The sequence below is a fragment of the Amblyomma americanum genome, chromosome 10 (assembly GCF_052857255.1).
Source record: "Amblyomma americanum isolate KBUSLIRL-KWMA chromosome 10, ASM5285725v1, whole genome shotgun sequence".
Lineage (NCBI taxonomy): Eukaryota > Metazoa > Arthropoda > Arachnida > Ixodida > Ixodidae > Amblyomma > Amblyomma americanum.
Window position 1 is genome coordinate 71,057,259 of NC_135506.1, and position 20,388 is coordinate 71,077,646.

General features: G+C 45.2%; 1 protein-coding gene across 1 annotated transcript; it reads left to right on the top strand.

Annotated features, from left to right (window-relative positions):
* Window positions 1–1,330: 1,330 nt before the first annotated feature.
* LOC144108387 (uncharacterized) lies at window positions 1,331–20,388 on the top strand. The gene is made up of 9 exons (XM_077641634.1): window positions 1,331–1,432; window positions 4,309–4,395; window positions 7,224–7,463; window positions 9,279–9,451; window positions 11,568–11,801; window positions 12,727–12,860; window positions 14,423–14,540; window positions 14,811–15,092; window positions 20,197–20,388. The coding sequence occupies exons 3-9, from the start codon at window positions 7,316–7,318 to the stop codon at window positions 20,386–20,388; spliced, it is 1,281 nt and encodes a 426-aa protein (XP_077497760.1). The 5' UTR covers window positions 1,331–1,432; window positions 4,309–4,395; window positions 7,224–7,315.

Consider the following 20,388-nt stretch of genomic DNA (forward strand, 5'->3'; position numbering starts at 1 on the left):
ATGCAATAAACACCACTTACGGTAATCCAGGGTCCCTAGCTAGTTGTGCAGCACGTTGCCTTAAAATGTCTCATGGAGAAATTCTACCCTGTTCGACACGTTTCTGATTAACGAAGGCTCAGTTCGCATTTTTTTTTCAGTGCTTGTGAAGACCCTAATCAGCTTTAAACAGAACTGGAATGCATGTTTTTTGCGGCTTAAATATAAAAAAGTGGTTGTACTATTCAAGGTTATATGACGAAAGTCAGAAAATGACGCGCTTTTCACCACTGTCCCTAAAGAAACAGTACCGATGCCATAATATCCGGCTGGTCTCATTCGTACGCAGCGTTCTGCGCTTGTGTAAACCTTGCTCCATGTTATGTGACCTACCCTGTATACTGACGCTGCGTCCGGGCAATATAAGATAACTGACGGTTATTTAGCTTGATAGCTCTAAGAATGATTTAGTTAAGGTTGTCTGCAAGCAAGCAAGGCGAAGGACATAAGCCGCAGTTGAAGATTATGTACCTGCACATCTGTTGAAGGACGGTAAGGACATATCGCTTAGGAAGCCCAGCTGCAGGCGTGTATCGTGAGTGCCTGGCTCAGCTGTGCAGAGAAAAGCAGCAGCAGGAAGGGACCCTCCGAAGCTGCAGATGCAGATGCAGCTCAACGGCAGCCTCACTGTGCTAGCGTCGAAAGCTAATAAGGAGGGAGCCAAGCCTAAAATGGTGATGATGATGATGGATTTTTATGGCGCAAGGGCATATATGGCCAAAGAGCGCCGTGACAGCAGGTATTTTCAATTTCTCAAGGTGGCGTCAAAGACCCATCTCCCAACATTTCACCCTAAATAAACCGAGCACCAGGGCAGGGGAAAGCTTGTACCCATTGTATCACCGATGGATACCCGGTATCACTTGGGATCGAACCCCGCACCTCCCGCATGCGAGGCGGATGCTCAACCACTTGGCCACGCTGCCGCTGCAGTACAAAGCCTGAAATGGTGACCACCTTGCCGAGGTCATGAGAAACGAAAGAATCAAAGGCGAGAGGCGCAGTCAAGGCACTAACGCTCGTCAAACGCTAAGTGAAGTAATGGCCCATAGAGATGAAAGGTTTCGTTTGGTTTATGAAGGGACTCAGGCTATGAGGGATGCCGTAGTGAAGGGCTCCGGAAATTTCGACCACCTGGGGTCTTTTAACGTGCACTGACACTGCACAGTACGCTGGCCTCTAGAACTTCGCCTCCATCAAGCTGAATGGAGTAGGTCCGTTACAATCATGATTAGCAATGTCATCTGTTACCGCGGAATAAAATGCTTTCTCCTAACTCCTCTTAGGGACCAAGAGGAGGAGGACAACAGGCAAAAGGTTTTCCTCGGCCTCCTCGTCTGCTGTCTGCTGCTGCTGCTACTGCTGGGCATATACTACTCTGTCTTCGGGTCCCGTGAGCGAAAATTCTACACTCCATAAATGGCCCGGGATGTTTCACTTATGACTTTGCAGTTTTTAAAAACGGGCTTTTTGAGTTAGAAGAGCGCTTTCTTTTGCCATAGTATTGTCAAGTTGTATCACATCCGAATAGAGCAAAGACGTACTAACTAGCTGGCTGGTTAAATAATAATGAAGCAACCAACTATTAACTCCTTAACTGTATGTCCCGAATAAAAAAAGGTTAGTGCAGCAAACGGGGAAAATGCGCAAACCATTTTTATTTTTTGGTGCACTGGGAGCCCGAAAAGCATTCCAAGCAGCCCAAAGGGTCCATAAAATCCAGTCTGAGAGCGCTGCTTTAATAATCTACTTGACTCGGTGTTTGTAGTTTTTTTTTGTAGGTTCCTTAGACGCTTCCAGTTACCTGTTTATTCGTACCTGTTTTAGTCAATTCCAAAGCTGCAGTTAAAAACAAAATTAGACTGCTCAGAACCTATCATTTTCACGAAAAATGGTCATCGCAGAGTGTAGTTTGTTTGCATTCGTGGCGTCCGTGCTAGACTCCCATTGGCTCGCTGGACTTGGCTGATATTGATTCTAAGTGGCCGCCTTTTTTTTTAATTCCAAACGTATTCTTTCCAAAGGCGTTTTGTACCCAAACTGGCTTATTTTGTTCTGGCTGCGGCGTTGGCCATATTCCTTCTTCTCAGCTCACTTCAAAAAATCACAAAATCTCACCCAGTCCCGCTTCTAGCATTTGGCTCATTTTGAAAAGATAACTACACACACAGCTATCATTTATCGGCTGTTAGAGAAATAGGCACATAACTGGGTTATAGAACTCAACGGCATTTGAGTGTTGTCAACGCATTGCCTCCCTCGCACAGGCAGTGGCCACCAAAGGGCAGTGATTGGCTGCCGAAAATATCAGACGAGCCCCTCAGCGCTACGTGCAAGATCTATATTACATGTTTTCGCTGAGTCGGCAACGATATTAGACCTGCTTGTACCGTCCAGGCGCCAAAGTGTGCAGACTACGACGGAACGCATGAGCGTCCAAAGCTCAATACGAAATTGAAAACAATAAACAAAATGGTAAGGGATGGGACGCCGTAAACGAAGGCGCACACACACACACACACCAGACCCGTTGCCATGGAAACGCTCACGCAAACGGCGATGTAAGTGTAGACGCACAGGCTACACCCGTGAAGAAACGACAACGACATTGTGTGCGGCGAGCATGTTATAGGTTGCATAGCCTGGTGGCACAGCAAGTCCACCTGTGCAAATTCTCAGGATTCGGTCAAGGAGGAACGAGTTGTGCACTAAGGTGCAAAGTCATCGTGCCCACATCCACTAATGCGCTCTAAACAGAAAGGACTAAAAAGGGAGTAAGCTTACCTCTATCACACTCCTTTTTATATAAGGGAGTATACGCTAGAAGAAAGTTTACACCCTTTTTACACCCATATAGGCGTATTTGTGTTTAGAGTGTGCCTGTGCTGGGCGCGCACAGAGATAAGACTTTGCGGCGTTGCCACCTCTGCCGTCGCCTACTCGTAGTACTGAAACCCGTCTACATGTGATTCTGCTATAGAACAAATTAACAGCGCCAAAGCAGCTGGTTAGTGCTCCTCACCCGACCGCTTCTGATGCGTGCGAGCCCGTTGTATAAACAGCTGTGCAAATAGAAGACGCAGCTGAAACGGTGCTTGCACTAATGAACAGCGAACAGCAGTCATGGTTTGGCACTCACCGCCGCCTTCATTACAAGAGGTAGGCACCATAGTGAAGCCCTCAGTGCCAGCTCACTAGCCATTACCTTTCATCTTTTTTCTCCTATTCCTGCATTTCCCGTATACCATTCCCCCGTAATGTGTTTTGACAGATCAGCGGCGTGTTACTCCCGCCTTCCTCTCTGCCCTTCCAAACCGTAAAAATCTTTGCCGTCTCTTCAAACCTAATCAAAAAAGGCTAGTGCAAATGTTATCAGGAAGTACAACATGAAAAGGACCTAGCAAGTATGAAGGCTCGGATGAAGCATGAACAGACCTAAGCAGACAGTAAACATACTTAAAAACTAAATCTACCTATAAGAGACAGGAATCATGTTTAAACTGATTTTCGTATACGTATTTGTGTAGCATTTTAATCATGCATGTCTGTGACTGCATAAATATTAGAGTGGAAGAAGTGGAAATCGTGGTGGTAATATACAAAGAAATAAGTCATAAATGCCTACAGAGCAAGGGGTAGACCGTCATGATGTTTATCTTGTGGGATTGTGTGACCGTGTTTACTCTTTGTGCCCTCATGTTGGCCGCGACTATAACCGGTGTTTCGAAGAAACCCTCCAAAATTTTTCAAAAATAGTTGCTTTTTAGTTAAAGAGAAACTTTTTGCGACATAGTAATACCAGAGTTCTAAAATTCTATATACTCATATAGCTATTACTTACAGCAGACTACAAATTTCTAATTGCGAGTGGGCGCCTGTCGGTAATGCTTAAAATGTTAACTATTAGACTTTAACTAATCCTTTGGCTAGCTGAAATGAATCGCCTACTTTTTGACGTTCGGCAACGCTGGTATTACGTACTATGCTTTACCTCGAAGACACTAATTCATAAAATTAGTGGTGGCCTTTTCCGAAACACATGGTATACAAGATGTTTTGTCTTTTGGGTCTTGTATTCAAGCTGCGAGCAATAACGAGGAGGATGGGCTTTATCCGCCCTGAGCGGTTGGATTTCTGCACGCTACAAGTGAGCGAAGAAAGCTAACCGCGCGCTCAGTGAGAAGGTACCTTTCGTTTGGTGCTTCATGAAATTATTTCGGGGGAATCCTGCGTACCGATGTGCTAATATGCCTCCCTCTGATATCGCAGCTGGCGATCCTGAAGCGGACGTGACGGAAAGAACAAAAGCGCCTGAGTACATTGGTATCCCTCCCAGAAGTCCGCCGTCCAAGCCTGGTCAGTTTAAACCAACTTTATATCGCCTATTTTTTCTCGCGATCCGGCTGTCGCAATTTTAGCGAGTCATATTGGTTGATCCTGGTTACGCAGCAGCAATATATATTGACGTCCATACCCAACAGTCCTAGACAAAAGCATTTTTGAGTAGAAAACAGTTTATCAACGCAATTTTTTAATTCGATGTAAGATTTAAAGATAATAATCAATATAGCCTCAGATCACCCCACAGCAGTCTTGCATTTTTTTTCTATTAATGCCTTTGCTATTGTCGGAAGCGTTCACATTAGTTTGATATAGCAGCCTTCACTGCTCGATGACATCGGTGAAAACGCTTGAAAAGAAAGATTTCGCAACATGCCTGAAGAATAAACCATTACTTTCGATAATTCCATAAGACTATCTTGAAAAAAAAATTAGTTGTTGGGGAAAAGAAATCGCGCAGTATCTGTCTCACATCTCAGCGGATGCGTGAACCGCGTCGTAAGGGAAAGGATAAAGGAGAGAGTGAAAAAAGAAAGGAAGAAAGAGGTGCCGCAGTGGAGATCTCCGGAATAATTTCGACCACCTGGAGATCTTTAGCGTGCACTGGCATCGCACAGCACATGGGGGCCTAAGCGTTTCGCCTCCATGGAAACGCGTCCGCCGCGGTCGGGTTCGAACCCGGTTACTCCGGCTCAGTAGCTGAGCTCCCTATCTATTGAACCACCGTGACGTGTAGAGTATCTTACAATTTTTCAATTTTCTAAAATTGTGTCCGACAATGTTGGACATGACACAGGATTGCGAGGGGTCAGGAAAAGCAGAGTAGTCAAGACGAGGCTACTGAAGAGTGCCTTACAATTTTCCAATTTTCTATAATTGTGTCCGACGTTGTTGGACATGACACAGGATTGCGAGGGGTCAGGAAAAGCAGAGTAGTCAACACGAGGCCAATGAAGAGTACTTTACAATTTTTAAATTTTCTAAAATTGTGTCCGACGACGCTGGACATGACAAAGGATTGCGAGGGGTCAGGAAAAGCAGAGTAGCCAAGACGAGGAATAATGTTGGCTCATTCATGGATGAGAGCCGCTTGAAAAGAAAGGCTACGACAATGAAACAAGCAACGAGATATGAATACCTCTGTTCTTGAAAGTACAGTGCACGAAATGCCTAAAGTACGAAACTACAAGGGTGCACTGCGCACATTTAGACACCTCGGCTCTCAAGCCTTCAAGGAATTTTAGCAGAAGCGCACGTCTTCCCAAATCACACAGCGCCCGAGAAACCCTTGAATAAACTCCAGTGGGTGGGAATTAATCCAGAGCTCTCCACAACGGCTCTCCTCATATCTCGTCTGTAAACTTTAGGGCTGTTAAGTCGGTCGCGTCATATGCAAATAGAACATCTTTACGTTCTACACCGTATTCAGTTTTAAGGGCTCGGGGCGATATTGTTTATTTTTATTTTGCCTTCACAACAAGCGTTCATTGTTCAAACGTAAACAAGGAGAGAAACAAGGCCTAACCACATGAGGCGATAAAGCGCGGTGACACGTGGCTTGCATTAGTCAGACAGCTGACGGTTTGATTATGCGAAAGTATGTCGTAGTTCTTCAACTGACACCGATATGTGGCTGAGTAATTTGGAAGCCACGCTGCCCTCACCTCGCATATTTATAAAGAGAGAGCGCACATTTGTGCCTCGTCGGCTGCGGCCGCTGGTGCGAAGCCGGCTACGCATGATGTCATGGGTTCCCAGTATTCACAAGCCAATCCGACAACCATCAAACAATAAATTTTCCTATGCTTTTTGAGTTCTCTCGCTGATCAGCGCATGATTACGTGCTCTACGTACGCAAATCAGTCTGGTGATTAATACCAGAACACACTAAACATGTTCGATTCTGCTAGGCGCTTCCTCTGCCTGCATCGTAAAATGAATGCGTGTATGCCCAAAATACCCGCAGCACTGCTACCTTTGAGGCTGCCTACTAAGGAAGGCACACCTGAAATTGTGCGTGGCACCAAAATTATGCCAGCGAACCGATGCAGTTCTGCGGGTTGCCCTTTTTTTTTCATCTAGACTGTCCTCACCCTAGCCTTATGCTGAATGCTATGGGATGCTAGCAGCTGCTTAGGCGCCGCTGTATCGAATTGAAAACTTGAAGGGCTCCCCGATTTACACAGTTATGCTCACGCTTTAAATCGATTCGGTTTGTTAAGCTTTGCATAAGATTTTGAGGCAGCCCTGATTCTTAAACGGCGGAGCAGAATAATTCAACACTGTCGTGTAAAAGAAATGGCCGTTCATGTAGCCTAAGGTGAAATACCCATGCGTAAGGGCTTTCTTACCCGGAAAACAGTGATCTAAAATCTACGTTCCCACCAAAAAAAAGCTAGTTGGCCGAAGCACTATTTGTGCTTCCCGAACGAATTGGCCATAATAAATGGTCAATACCTTCACGACTTATCCCCATGTGGGGATCGAGAAATTTAACGGTAAAGATAAAAGGATGTTTTCTGTGCTGCACTATGCGTAACTGTGCACATGTTGCTTATATTGACGGAAAATTTTAAAGGGAACAATTGTAATCCAAGACAAGAACCTTTTAAAGTTAATTCGAAGCATCCGATGAAAAGCCGGTAGCTCGTTGTTCAGTAGTATAGAAAGGGATCCCTGGGAATCGCCTCGTTGTTCCGTGGACTGTCCTGCGCAGTGTTAGTTGGTTGGAATCGGCAGCGGAAGTTGTTTGCAACAGTCCAGAGAGGAAGTGTTTCGACATTCTCCTTGCCTGATGAAAAAGTTTTGTGTCAACCTTTGCGTGTTTTGTGTGGCGCGTGCAGAGGACAAGACCAGCCGCATTCCGAAACCGGTGACAACAGACGCGACGACGACGACCGGCACGAAGACGACAGGGCGTACGGGCACTGAGACGATGACAGCAGCAACGACCACGAAGAAAACCACCAAGACCTCAACAACTACGACAACGACCACAACAACAACCACGACCACAACAACAACCACGACCACGACGACCACGACAACAACGACAACGACGACGACGACAACAACGCGCACACGTGAGTACTTCAGGCTAAAGTTAGTTAGGTATCCGTGGCTTACCGCAATAGCGTGCTTAATGGAGCTTAAGAGAATCGATATTGTGGGTTATGCTTAATCACGCGTTCCAGAATGGCGTTACGGAATGATACCAGATACCTGCCCTATTCTTTGACCATCACCATCTAGAGCAGTTTATTGAAAATAAGCACACAAATGATGAAAACAGAATTGCCTAGGACTGTGACACATCAGTTCACATTTTACATCTTTCACTAAAGGTTACCAGCTGTCATCGGGGCCCATGCTCATATCATTTTATGAGCTCTAACCCGCCGCACTGGATCAGCCATCAGACGGAGTCAGACAAAATACTTCCAGTCCTGAAGATCTAAACGCTTTGTGACACTTCTGTTCAGAACAAGTAACGTTGGTGTAAGGTATTCACAAACAGCTCAGAATATTCTGGAGTCTTGGTGGCCATCTATCAAATTTGCCTGAAGTGAACCCGACCGCGGCGGCTGCGCTTTTATGGAGGAAAAACGCTAAGGCGCCCGTGTGCTGTGCGATGTCAGTGCACGTCAAAGGTCCCCAGGTGGTCGAAATTATTCCGGAGCATTCCACTACGGCACCTCTTCTTCCTTTCTTCTTTCACTCCCTCCTTTATCCCTTCCCTTACGGCGCGGTTCAGGTGTCCAACGATATATGATACAGATACTGCGCCATTTCCTTTCCCCAAAAAACCAATTATTATTATTACTAAGTGCACGCTAATCTGCCAAGCGCATCAGGATTACTGTTCCAGTGACAAGCCGCTCAGCAGCGAACAACACTGGACACCCTCCTTGAGATTATTACGGGACGTGACTTTGGAGAAAAAAAAATAGGTCTTTACATCCGGGGTACATCGCTTGAAATTAATGGCGCATTGTAATATTTGCAGACTCAGAATAAGGCTTCATAATCTATTACAGACGGTTCGCATTAACTCTCATGAAGTTATATTTTTCGCTAATATATTGTGTTTCGCAGTTCAACCTTTTGCAGCGAGTATACATGTTCAGAACGAATAAGCGATCGATCACAGTCTGGACCTACATGCATGTACATGAAAGTGTAGTGTATTATGATCCTGCGGGGACCCAGGAGCCTGCATCCCGTAATCCCTTGGTCAAATAACGTTATTTCTCTCTTGTACTTGCCTGGACGTCTGGGTAGTGCTGACGTCTGCGTCAAATGTTTCAAGGTACTTGCTGAGCGCCCTTCTATTTAACTCCCCTGCCACCCTCTGTGCTCGCTTTTTCGCTGTTTCTCGATGAGACGTGTCCAATACACTGTAAAGTCTTTCTAAAGAGTATACAGCCCAAGAGGTCTGCTTCTAAGCCCTGGACCATGGCTCCTCTTGCATGCTTAGGGGCGCCAATCTTTAATCTCGCGAATGCGAGAGGAACTTAAGTCCTCAACCCTCCAAAGCTTAGGACTGTCTGCTTAACATCCCCGCTAAACTGCTTGGAAGCTAACCCCTTGGGCTGTACATTTTTGACCTTCCACCTGCTCGCCGGTATTGAGGGAGGAACAAGCGCAGGCTGTTTTTACCTGCAGGGAAGGACAATAGCTTGCTTAGGTGATTGGCGCCCCGAAGGGAAACTGAAATGTATGCCTCGCGCAGCCACGGCCCATTTACTGGAAAAGCTATGTTTCAGATGAGCGCACCATATAGGGAGCATTGGAGAGAGGTTGCTTTCTTTTTCTGCCAGCACAGCTTTCACTGATTTATTACGCTAGCTGCAGGGGGGTCTGCAGACCACATCTTGATGCCTCGATTGCTTATGCAGCTTCCACCGGCTACGGGTACCTGGTGTGCACGGTTGGCCGCTCTGGACACGACCCTGCCATGTTCCCCATCAAGGAGGCCCTGTGCGACATCATTGTGTTCACGCACGTCGAAATGTTAAACTCGACGCTCATCTCAAGCACGGGAGGAGTGGCATTCGACACCTTCCTCAAGGTATCGTATATACAGGAACGGGTTATCTTATATACAGGAACCATTCAACGGGTTTCAGACGCTTGGCATGGTAGCATTTAAGGACTTATAAAAGCTCGCAATTATGAAGTACCCCTCTTTGATGAAAGTTTCCATATGACAAGTTCTATATTTTCATACGTCTCCATAAGAAATTTTATGGAGTCAGTATGGAGCATAAGAAGCCGTATGGTCTATATGGAAGCACCCATGGAACCTTACGGACTCCATATGACTTCATGTACACTCTATAGAAATCGTATGGAAATTATGTCCAATGCTAATGGACTCCTTATAGACATTTCGATATAATTTTCTATACCTTATGGACTCCATATTCCCATAATTCCATATTCCATATGCCCATAATTGTTGATTCTAAACGGTACCACGCAAACAGGACGAAACACGAAGGAAGATGACAGGCTGAAACGCCCCTTCTTACGGTTTATTGCGCCTATGACCCGGGTACAAAAGCACCCCCCTCCCCCCTTCTTAAGTCTCAACCGTGCCTCGCTCTATGCCTCACTGCATGCAAGCGCCACCTGACAATGCGCTTCTGGTGTCAATCAATTCATTATCAATTGACCTAGTAATGCCTGAAGATCTCCTGAATTCTATTCATCGTTGACCCAAAGGCCAGCTCCAACGAGGATGATTGATTGAATCTGCCTCACCACATAAAAGTTGGCTGATATGAAAGCTGGCTGTCATGACTTATGGACGTCGCACGGGAGGTAACAGGCATGCCATTCATAATTACCTGAAGCTTTCTTGTAGCTAATAAAAATTTTGAGCGCACACTTGTATTCACCCCCCCCCCCCCCCAAAAAAAAAGGTCATGCGAATATTGCAATAAAGTACATTAGGTGAAAGAAGACACAGAGAGAGGTAGAGTGGACTGAAATGCGTAGCGTCTAAAGAGATAGCAGGACAGATTGATGCACCGAATATATTTGTCTTCTAAGCTCAACTAGGAGAAGTAGAACATTTTCTGGTAAAGTCGTACTGGAACACACTTAAGAGAAGCCAGTGAACATGCAGCCAACTGTGCAGAGCATACTGAAGTCCGATCAGCGTCTCTGGCTCTCATAATGATAAAAAACAGTAAAAACCGCAGTAAAAAGCAACCAAGAACTTAAGGCGTCCAGCGAAGGCCCCAATGGCGAGCAGTTTGCTTGCATTTACCTACAAAAATACGCGCAAATGCGCCTGTGGCAATAACACGGTCACAAATAATTGTTTTAAAGCGCGCCTATGAGTGTGTGGTCATCCGCAGTTAAGTAAAAATGTATTATAGCTTCTTTAACACCTACCAAAAACAAGGACGAAACTTCGTGATTTACAATCTTTTTTTTTTCAATGAGTGAGTGGTATAATACAAATGACACATGCGTACTGCCTGTCCTATTCTACAGTTCGAAGAAGTCTTGTGCACATGATTTTCATATAACTGCGTGTATAGTTTCCGCACATATTTTTCCCGTATTTGTACTTCCTTTTGCAGATAGACTACTATGCTGTTGCGTGTAATTTTGTTCTATAACATCCCTCTTCATAAACTGCAAAAGTGTGCCAGATCCTGCATTCATGTGAGGACAAGACAATCTCAGGAGGTCAATCACCTCCACTTTTCTTTCTTTGTGGGCAGTGTCTGTAGTATGCGCCGTGAGGGACTAATAAAGAAATGAAGCATATATAACAATCTCGGAACGCGAACCTTGATGAACATTAAAGGCACCTCCTACCACTCAAGTTTGAGAGCCGTGACAGCAATTATAATGTATTATTCATGCCAACACTTGTAGAAATATTCGACACTCTCGCTATCAACCTAAGACGGCACTTAATTGTGGTTATGTTCTTCAATAATTCTGCAATATTCCTTTTTTGTCTGAACTAATCGTAGCTCTATTATTCCGTATTCGCAAATCGTTTTTATCTGAAATCTCGCGTTATCTCCTTTTGGTGTCACATTAACCCGTGGCTGCCTCGGAATATATATATATATATATATATATATATATATATATATATATATATATATATATATATATATATATTTATTTATTTTAAAGCTGCACTGTGTCATTTCCAGGTTGCCACAAATCGAGATAAGTCCACGCGTATGTCGTTCGGTGTCAGCTTCTCGCCTAACCGACTGCACATGGACCTGGCGTCCTCACCGGATGGAAAGCCACTGGCCGATCAATACGTGCTGGGAGCGAAACAGGTCTTCGCCAATGCCTCGCTGTCCGTGCTGGGCGTCATGGGTCTCGACCGGAAAGCGGCCGACTTCAAGAAGGAGCACAAACTGTCCGCCATGTTCAAGGCAAGTTGCCCTGTGCAGTTCACAAAACCGATTCACCCCTTAATCACCACGCACAAAACCGGTTAAAATATCACAATTTTTTTTACCTTTTTAATCATTTTTAAGTAAACTGCCAGCGAGGTGGTGAAATGTGGTGAAACGCCTGGGGTTTAGCCTCACAACTTAATGATGTAGTGACTCATTACGGGTACCGGATATTATGCTCCTTTCGTGTTTCATAGCTTTCAATTCTTGAGTACTCGACAATCACAGGAAGGGTCGTTGCAGCAGCTGGTCACATGATCACTCTTCTATATGAAGGTTTCAGGACAGCTTAGTGTGATTCAGATTTTGCAAGCAAACTTTTGCAAGCTCCTGTTCTCACAAACTCCTGCACTCTAAACATGAATAAAGCTAAGCGGGAGTAGAAAGGAAGCAAGCTGTTCTCTTGCGCACTTCCTTACATGTGCAGGGTCGGCTTCTTAAATTTCGGAGTAGATTTTGATCTCTAGTTATGCGGAATACTTACCTTTGGCAGCGGAGGTACATTCCCACTGCAAAGCGTAGTAACTTGATGCAGTTAGCAATGGAAGGAGGCTTCTAAACGCGGCAAAGGAGGTACTGAGGTTAGCAGTTATAGGAGATCTGAACCTCGATTAAAACCTTCCCAACAGCAAGAACTTCTCATGTTTTGAAGAGGGATTTATTTCAGCAGCCAATGTTAATTTTTCTGTATTTTTAGTGATGACAATGTACCCAATGGCTTGGGCAGCATATCCTGCCCCTAAATGGGAGTGCGCAGAGGGCAGCTTGCAGTGCAGATACAGAGTGAAGAAAAAAAAAACAATGTGCCGTCTGGCGTGCTTTACGCTCTGATGTCCATGTTGTTATCTGGTCAAACACGGCTACTTGGAGCCGCAAATAACACTCTTATTGTTCCGCGCAGACCTTGGAGACGTACGTGAGGACACTTCCAGAGTCGCAGCTGTTCTTGGGCCTCAGACTGCTGGACAGCGGCAAGGAGCTCGCCTCCAAGCAACAGCTGGCAAAGGACGTCTTTCGGGCCGTCAAGGACATGAAGTAAGTTGCTGCCTAGAATGCGCTGCGCTATTAAACGGGCTCTGGAGCACCTTCCGAGGATAGCACATCAACTCGCTCAATCACTGCACTGTGTCGTAATGAACACCTGAGCCAAATAATACACTTCTACAGGCAGCAGAGAACCCACAAACATGCGCGAAAGTTGGCGAGCCTTTCCGGCCGACTTTTTTATGCTCGCACCCTCCTCCGTCGCTCGCACCTGCGTACATCAGTTCAGAGATGGCTATGTTGGTTAGATTCTTTCTGACTTCAGGCAGCTACCATGGTCGCGGCCAATAAGCGGCGTAGCTCCGGCGAGTCAGGAAGCTCCGCCCCCGCAGGTGGGGCCGACGGAAGAGCGCCGACCTTTTAGCGTGCAAAAAGTGACGAGGGAAGAGGGAAAGGCGCGAAGAAGTTGAAATTCAAATTTTCACTACAGTTAACTTAGCTTCCGCAAAGGGAATAAAAAAAATTCTTACTGGAGGATATTCGTCAAGCGGCGTCCTTTAAGATCACAGCCGTACCGCAACTTCATTAAAGCCCCTTTCAGAGTCCCTGTAAGAAGGAAACGAAACTTAATTTCTTTGCGTCGAATTAACAGTTTAAAATTGTATGGCGCTCTCTGCAATTTGCAATTCGCACAGCTAAAATAAAGGTACGTATGTTTATTCCATGATGCGTAGAAGTACGAGGAAGGAAAATAAATTTGCTTCTAACGCTGCATTCCCGAAATTTTTAAAATCGAGTTCGCATAATTTCTTACGGCAAGTCACGTTAGTCATATGCATATTAAGAGTGAAAGAACTTGGCGTAATGAACCACTTGTTAGTTCGTGTATAGTTTTCGCCTTCACTGTGCACGTTTGTTTTATCCGCCGTTCATGTCTTATTCCCAGAAACGTTTTCCTTTTGCAGATGTCATTCGTTAGTGTTCCCGTCGGCGTATGGCTCTTTCAATACGAAAGAGACAGAGGTTGCAGCACCGCTAACTTTATCGTGTTTATCATTAAACGGTGCAGTAACGAGTTAATCTGGTTCTGGTATAGGCGCCAAACCAGCGCTAAGCTCTTATGCATGTTGGTCATGACCTAATCTAAGGCATCCCCCAGGCACATCGCCGGTCTCTCTGCGTAGCCTCGTTATTTGAAGAGCCCGCCGCTGTGGTTCATTGGCTTTGGCGTTCGCCTGCTCGAGGGGATGCTCGAGGGTCTTATCCCGGAGGCGGCTGCCGTGTTTCGATGGAGGCGAAATACAAGAATGCCCGTGTGCTATGCGATGTCAGCGCAAGTCAAAGAAGCCTAGGAAGTGTAAATTAATCCGGATGTCTCCACTTACCTCATAGGCCCCGTGTCGCTTCAGGCGTTACTGGCGGGCTGTCATAGGAGAATAAGGACATCTTGTTCTCCAAAGGAATGGGCATGCTTGATTTCGCCTGATATTCGCGTGTAACAGGAGAAAGAGTGCTCATTTTGGAGAAGTCTCGAGGAACCCGCTTAGTACGCGGCATACGCGAGTGTCCAGGCCCAGATTTAGCGAGCGGTTCGTTGTGTCGTTCCTGCCCAGAATCACCCTCCTCATACTCGTGACCCACAACGTGGAAGATTTTGGCAAATCGTGCACTTCCCTGCCGGTCAGCTCGTGGTCGCCCAGGAGCTACAAGGACGCCACAAAACCCGCACTAGTAAGTCGGACCGCAGTCTTCCATGCAGAATAGCGATGGCAGGACATTTGAAACCGCCGACTGACAGCGCCTTTGAAGTTCAGTAAATTTCTTGCAATTTTTAGTTTCTTGTCGCTGCTTCCTAGAACTACTTGTCCTTTCTTTTAGGAGACATGTGTTCACATAGGTGCCACACTAGCTTTTCTCTACAAGTAACCCCTGTAAAGCTCCTTTAGCACATGTTAGGACTTCAAGAGGAGATTTGACGCACAATGCCACTGCTGTACGCAGGAGGAGATATTCAAGTTCCTGGAGTTCGGCCTGAAGGGCGAGAAGCAGGTCGAAGTGACACTCTCGTCCACGCTGGCTCTCATGACGTACAACATGCTTAAGAAAGTGACGAGTCCCGTGAAGTTCGGCGAGCCCTGCGCAGCGCGCTACGCCCAGCCCTTCTCCGTGTACTGCCTCGAGAAGCCGCCCAGCGAGCAGGAGCACAGCGACAGCCTGACCGCGGTGGGCTTCAACGACACCCTGCTCTTCACCTACGAGACGGCGGCGACGGTGGAAAAAAAGGCGAGTGCGGTGTCGGCGCATTTGTCCCACGGGACGCCGCCCTTTGTCATACTGCCCGACTGCAGCGACGCCTGCTGGGAAAGCCTGAGAAAGAAAGGACAGGACTCCAGTTTCGGTATTCGCAATGGTAGTCCGCCGACACATTTGATGCCGATGAGAAAAGGGCAACGGTGAAACACTCAATAATAAACAAAAAATTGGAGCGGACACTTAAGCTTCGCCCTAAGGGTGTGACGCGACAGCGTAATGGAATATGTTTCATATATGCGGGTGGTCCTGCTCTGCTTTACATTTATAGATCCGTGCGAGTCCTCATACCCCTCCTGGCGCTGTGGTGCAGCGGTTAACCGATTCGTCACTGCCCTATATGGCAGGTGCTCCCAGCGGTGGGCCTTGTGTGGCTCAGGTTGCTCTTCCCGAGCGACCAATCATTATTGCAACTGCCACGTGCCATGGTGGGCAGGTTGTGATGACGCCTCAAGGTCACGTGACCTTGGTGGTCCACCTTCCTCCTATAAGTTGCTTTCCGGGCACCACCTGCCAGAGTGATTAATGCTCGTGATCTTTCGCTCACAACACCGACGACGCCGACGCCGGATTTACTGCGTAACGTGGGCTTTAACGCTATCGCTATAATAATTCATCGTGTCTTGAAGAAACACTGAAGAGAAATTCAGTTTTGCCTACGTCAATTTATTGACTGCTTCTAGTGCCAGAGGCTGATTTCAGTGGAGCAATTGCTTAACAAAGGAAGAAACAAAAACAAGGGTAAGAAATGAAACACGAGTATGCTGCTGCCAGTGGCCGTTTTCACAACAGACTGTGATGACGTTAACACTTTTTTACGGGAATCTTCGAGGCTAAACCGCACCGCCATCCACTTGAATTTCCGATCACAAAGCTCACAATAGTTCAACGTTGCGAGTTCTAGTCCTGTGGCGGAAACAATATTGCTCCATGTCCACCTCTAAATTTATCAGCAGTTAAATCGTTTCTCTGCCGCCGAACGAATCCAATGCAGCTACCAAAAGCCAAAAATCGAGTTTTTGCTACTAACAACAATGACATAGAGTTGCCTCTTTTAGAAACGCGAGGGTAGAAGATTTAAAGCCTCGCTGACACGGCACACAAATATGCCGTCCAAATATCGTCCAGCAGAAGCTACACCTTTTTCAATATCTTGTCTCGAATTCTGATATTGTGTTTTCGTAGTGGAGTCAAATGTAGCGGCCCTAGATAGAGCCATAGTAGTGTATTTAAAAGTTCCCAACAATTCCGAAACAACGGTTATGTATGGACAAGAACGCATGTGGGAAGTGTGTGTCACTGATAATGCAACTCCAATTTCTGCAAGACCCTTTTCGTCCAGCCTGCGACAAGATATAGACAGATTACAGGCCTCTAATGAAAGAAGAGCTAGAATGTTTAGTAATTGAGCAAACCAGAGTCTTTTGGCAGTTTTCATTTGGATCAATAAATAATGACAAATATTTTTTCTGCTCATTAGGTGGAGCTCATCTTTGAGTGGAGGCCCCCATTACTGGTTGCTTGATTTCCCTTGTGGGCGCTAGATAAATAGACATTTTACTTAATTATTTACTTGCATTGCTTCCACATTCGTTTTATAGTATAGCAGGTAGCGACGGGTTACAAATCATAGTACATATTCACAGTCATCTGCAGAAAAAGGTTCCGAACAAAAAGTGTCGTGATTAGTGACCCGACAACCCAAGGTAGTTTTGAATGGAACAAAATCGCACAGATGGTTTCCTAATCAAAAATAACTTATCATGGCCCACCTTAGACGCGTAATACAAGTCATGCTTCGCCGACTTCGCGGAATGCAGTTTGCTGATCACAAACTACGCCCAAAATGAAAAGGCACAGTTCATACAGAAGGGGCTTGAGCTTCAAAAAGCAAACTGCACTGTAAAGAAACAGAAGCTGCTTAGAGAGCTAGAATAAAACGATAACTATCTCTAACCCTCTTTCGAAATCGGTGAAGAAACAGGCAGATGTGATGAAGGGATCCAGCTGGCTATATTCGTGTAATTCCAGATTACAAAAGATAGGCGTTGATACGACAATCGTGTTCGGTTAATCCGCAGTCGTGCTTCCGCCTTGTTGAACGCGTCTGAAAAAAGGTAATGTATTAACATCTATTGCTAACATTTACAGAGCATTGGGAACAAATATTAGACGAGCTGGTCTTGCTGTAATGGGTAAAGCTCAAAGACAGGAGGCACCGAGTAGGTTGCTGGGGAATCGGTGCGCTTGTATTTATTGTGTACGAACCATATAGGCTCTCGCGAAAAATTTTGATTTTATGGTAGTAGTAATTGTGTCGAAACCGCACATATTTTAGCCGTGGCTTTCGTTACATTGTATGAGTGTACAAGTTTAATACGTCCAAGTAACAGCCTCAATCATCTCTTCAAAAACATCTTACGTATACGACAGAGGCTGTTCGTCTGAGCTTAAAAGCAAGGCTGACGATTAAACATTTATGTGCTTTTCTGTCAACATTAGTGTACTTAATTTGTTGCGAATTTATATGGTTGATTGTTTCTGGTTACTTCTATTGCCGCGGATTTTTTAACATTGATCGAGATCTGTAACTATGAACACAGTCTGCTATTACGTCAACTGACCTCTCAACTAGGAAATGCTCTTCGGAGTTGCTGATCTCGCTCTAAATGATTGTCATCAGCGAATAGTTTAATACTGCAGTAATATTATACAGGGCGTTTCACCCAGGACTGTCAGCAATTTTCAAACTTTCTGAGTTGGAAGACCGTTTTATTATTCGGAATAGATTTGCTGTGTTGTAAGACGTCAGCATACAGATAAGATATGCTACTAGCAAACTGGTTCAGGCACAGGAGGAAACCGTGGCACTGGGCGTCACCTCTCAAGACTCTGATGAACGGTGCATGCTTGATAAGAATTTAATGTTCTTCATGCAATGAGTGACCGATTAAAGGAACGGTCTTGATCTTTAATGAAAGTTCAGAAGTTCACTTCCGTAATGAGCGCAGCTAAAAAGGCGATACATACCGGGCTTCACTTTGTTTTTTTTTCAACGAAGTCTCAATACCCAATCTTCTGCTTAAGGTAATTATCTCTGAACAAGAGACGCAACAGTGGGAGGTGCCTTGGTTGCTCCGAACGGTGCCTCTCCTAGATTATGTTCGATAACCCTTTTCTGTAGATAACCGGCTTCGGTTCCTATACATGATGCTCGTATTGCAATAAAACGACATTTTCTGGCGGTACGCGCCCCACTGGCGGAAGAGTCTGCAGGCATTCTGCCCTGAACACTCCAGGCTACTAAAGAGGGTTGCATGGATCGTGCCTGCTTCATGTTCATTAAAGCTTCTGCTCGCAAGTAAGCCATCCCGAATCTATCAGACTCCGACACACGTGACACCTGACAATCTGACACAACTATGAAATGCAGCAGTTAAATGACATATTCGAATAATACAGTATGTTCAACAAAGCTTAGCATTGCTTCCACCGAGTGTCTTATCCAAAAATATCCAAAGGAAATCCACGGACGCTCCAGCCAAAAGCGCCCAGTCGTTACCCAGTCACGTACCGTTGACGTTGATACCGCACCTTGTACACCCCAGGATGAAGAAAACAACCTTGAAGGGTTGGCTCACGACACTAATAAAACAAGCATGCGACTCCACGTAAACGTGTAAAATTTTATAATGCTCAAAGGGCAAAGTTTGGCAAGAAACAAAGACAATGATTTAGAATGCAAGTATGCAAATTCATGAAATATAGCTATCTGCGGGGAAGCCACACGTAAAGGAAACGGTGCGTTAATTACCAGTCGATAATTCGTACTATTTCGCTGAAAGCGACTGCAGTCGCTGCGATGAGTGCCCCCCCCCCCCCCCCCCTAGTGTGCGCGTATCATCTGGGAGGCCTTCGCCAAACCAGAAAGTGCAAGTTTATGTGAGCACGCCATCCGTTGCATAGTTTGTGGAGGAGGCCAGTTTTCTCGAGTTGCGGTTTTCGAACATTCCCCAAAAACCAATTATTATTATTATTATTATTATTATTATTAATATTATTATTATTATTATTATTGTCGCTACCTTTTAGCTGTTTTATACTCTTGGTTTTTTTTTATGTCGCTTGTATGCACCACTGTTCTGATTTTGCTTTCTATTCTTTCTGTTGGTTACTAATTCTGTTTTTATTTTACTTTGAAGACGTTCAAGTTACATATCTATATTTCTCGCCTCTTAGCAGCAGGGCCGCCATACCTTGTTCCGCGCGTTACCCTTTCCTTATCTTGTTCTCGTGCGGTTTTTGAAATAAGCCACCAGATTTCCCTACTGAAAGTTTCCATATGACGAGTTCCATAATTCCATAAGTTTCCATCAGAAATTTTATGGAGTTACTATGGAACATATGCAGTCGGTATAAACTATAAGGAAGCACGTATAAAAATTTGCAAACTCTATATGACGTCATGTACCGTGTGTAGAAGTCATATAGAAATTATGTAGAATGTTTTTTGATTTCGTACAGACAAGATATGGATTACCATATATTTTCCGTAACTTATGGACTCAATATTCTCATATTTCCATACGAGCGGCTCATATGGAACGTTTCAGTAGTGGATGATGGCGCTCTTGATATTTGTTTCCTTGCTGTCTAATCCTTCCCTTATAAAAATGGTCTATGGACAGTCTATAGACTTCTTATAGAGTCTATTTCCTTCCTGTAGATATTTCTTTGTGTCTATTCATATTCTATAGATTATCTATAGACTAAATGTCTACTAGAAGTGCATGGCCTTGAATCTATAGATAGTCCATGGACTGTCTATAGGATTTTTATTGCCTGTAGACAGTTCTCTAGCGTTTGTCTATAGAGAGTCTATAGAGTTTATAGACTGTCTGAAGAAATTTTTGTAAGGGTTAGCTCTATCTCAAGCATGATCGGTCGCCACTTATGCGTTTGGCACCTTAACGTGCACTAATCATAAGACGGAAATTTTTGAGGATGTGATAATTGCAGCACACAATGCATGGCTCTCTCTGTTTATCCTCCCCTGCTGCTCTTCTTCCGGCTGCAGATGCGCCGATTCGTGATGCCCTTGGACGACAAGGTGTTCAGGCGCGTGGGCTGGGCCTTCTTCGACCTCGCCCTCGAAGTCTACAACCACAGCTTCTGCAAAGTCAAGAACGCCTTCCCCCATACGTTCCCGCGGCTGGTGGCCGCGCAGAAGATCCTGCAAGAAAACAGAAACCGGAAGTTTAACCGTTGA

Coding starts and splice junctions, on each gene's coding strand:
- LOC144108387 (XM_077641634.1), top strand. CDS start 7,316: ATGACAGCAGCAACGACCACGAAGAAAACCACCAAGACCTCAACAACT. Junction 12,861..14,422: donor CGGGCCGTCAAGGACATGAA/GTAAGTTGCTGC, acceptor GTTCCTGCCCAG/AATCACCCTCCTCATACTCG. Junction 14,541..14,810: donor ACGCCACAAAACCCGCACTA/GTAAGTCGGACC, acceptor TGCTGTACGCAG/GAGGAGATATTCAAGTTCCT.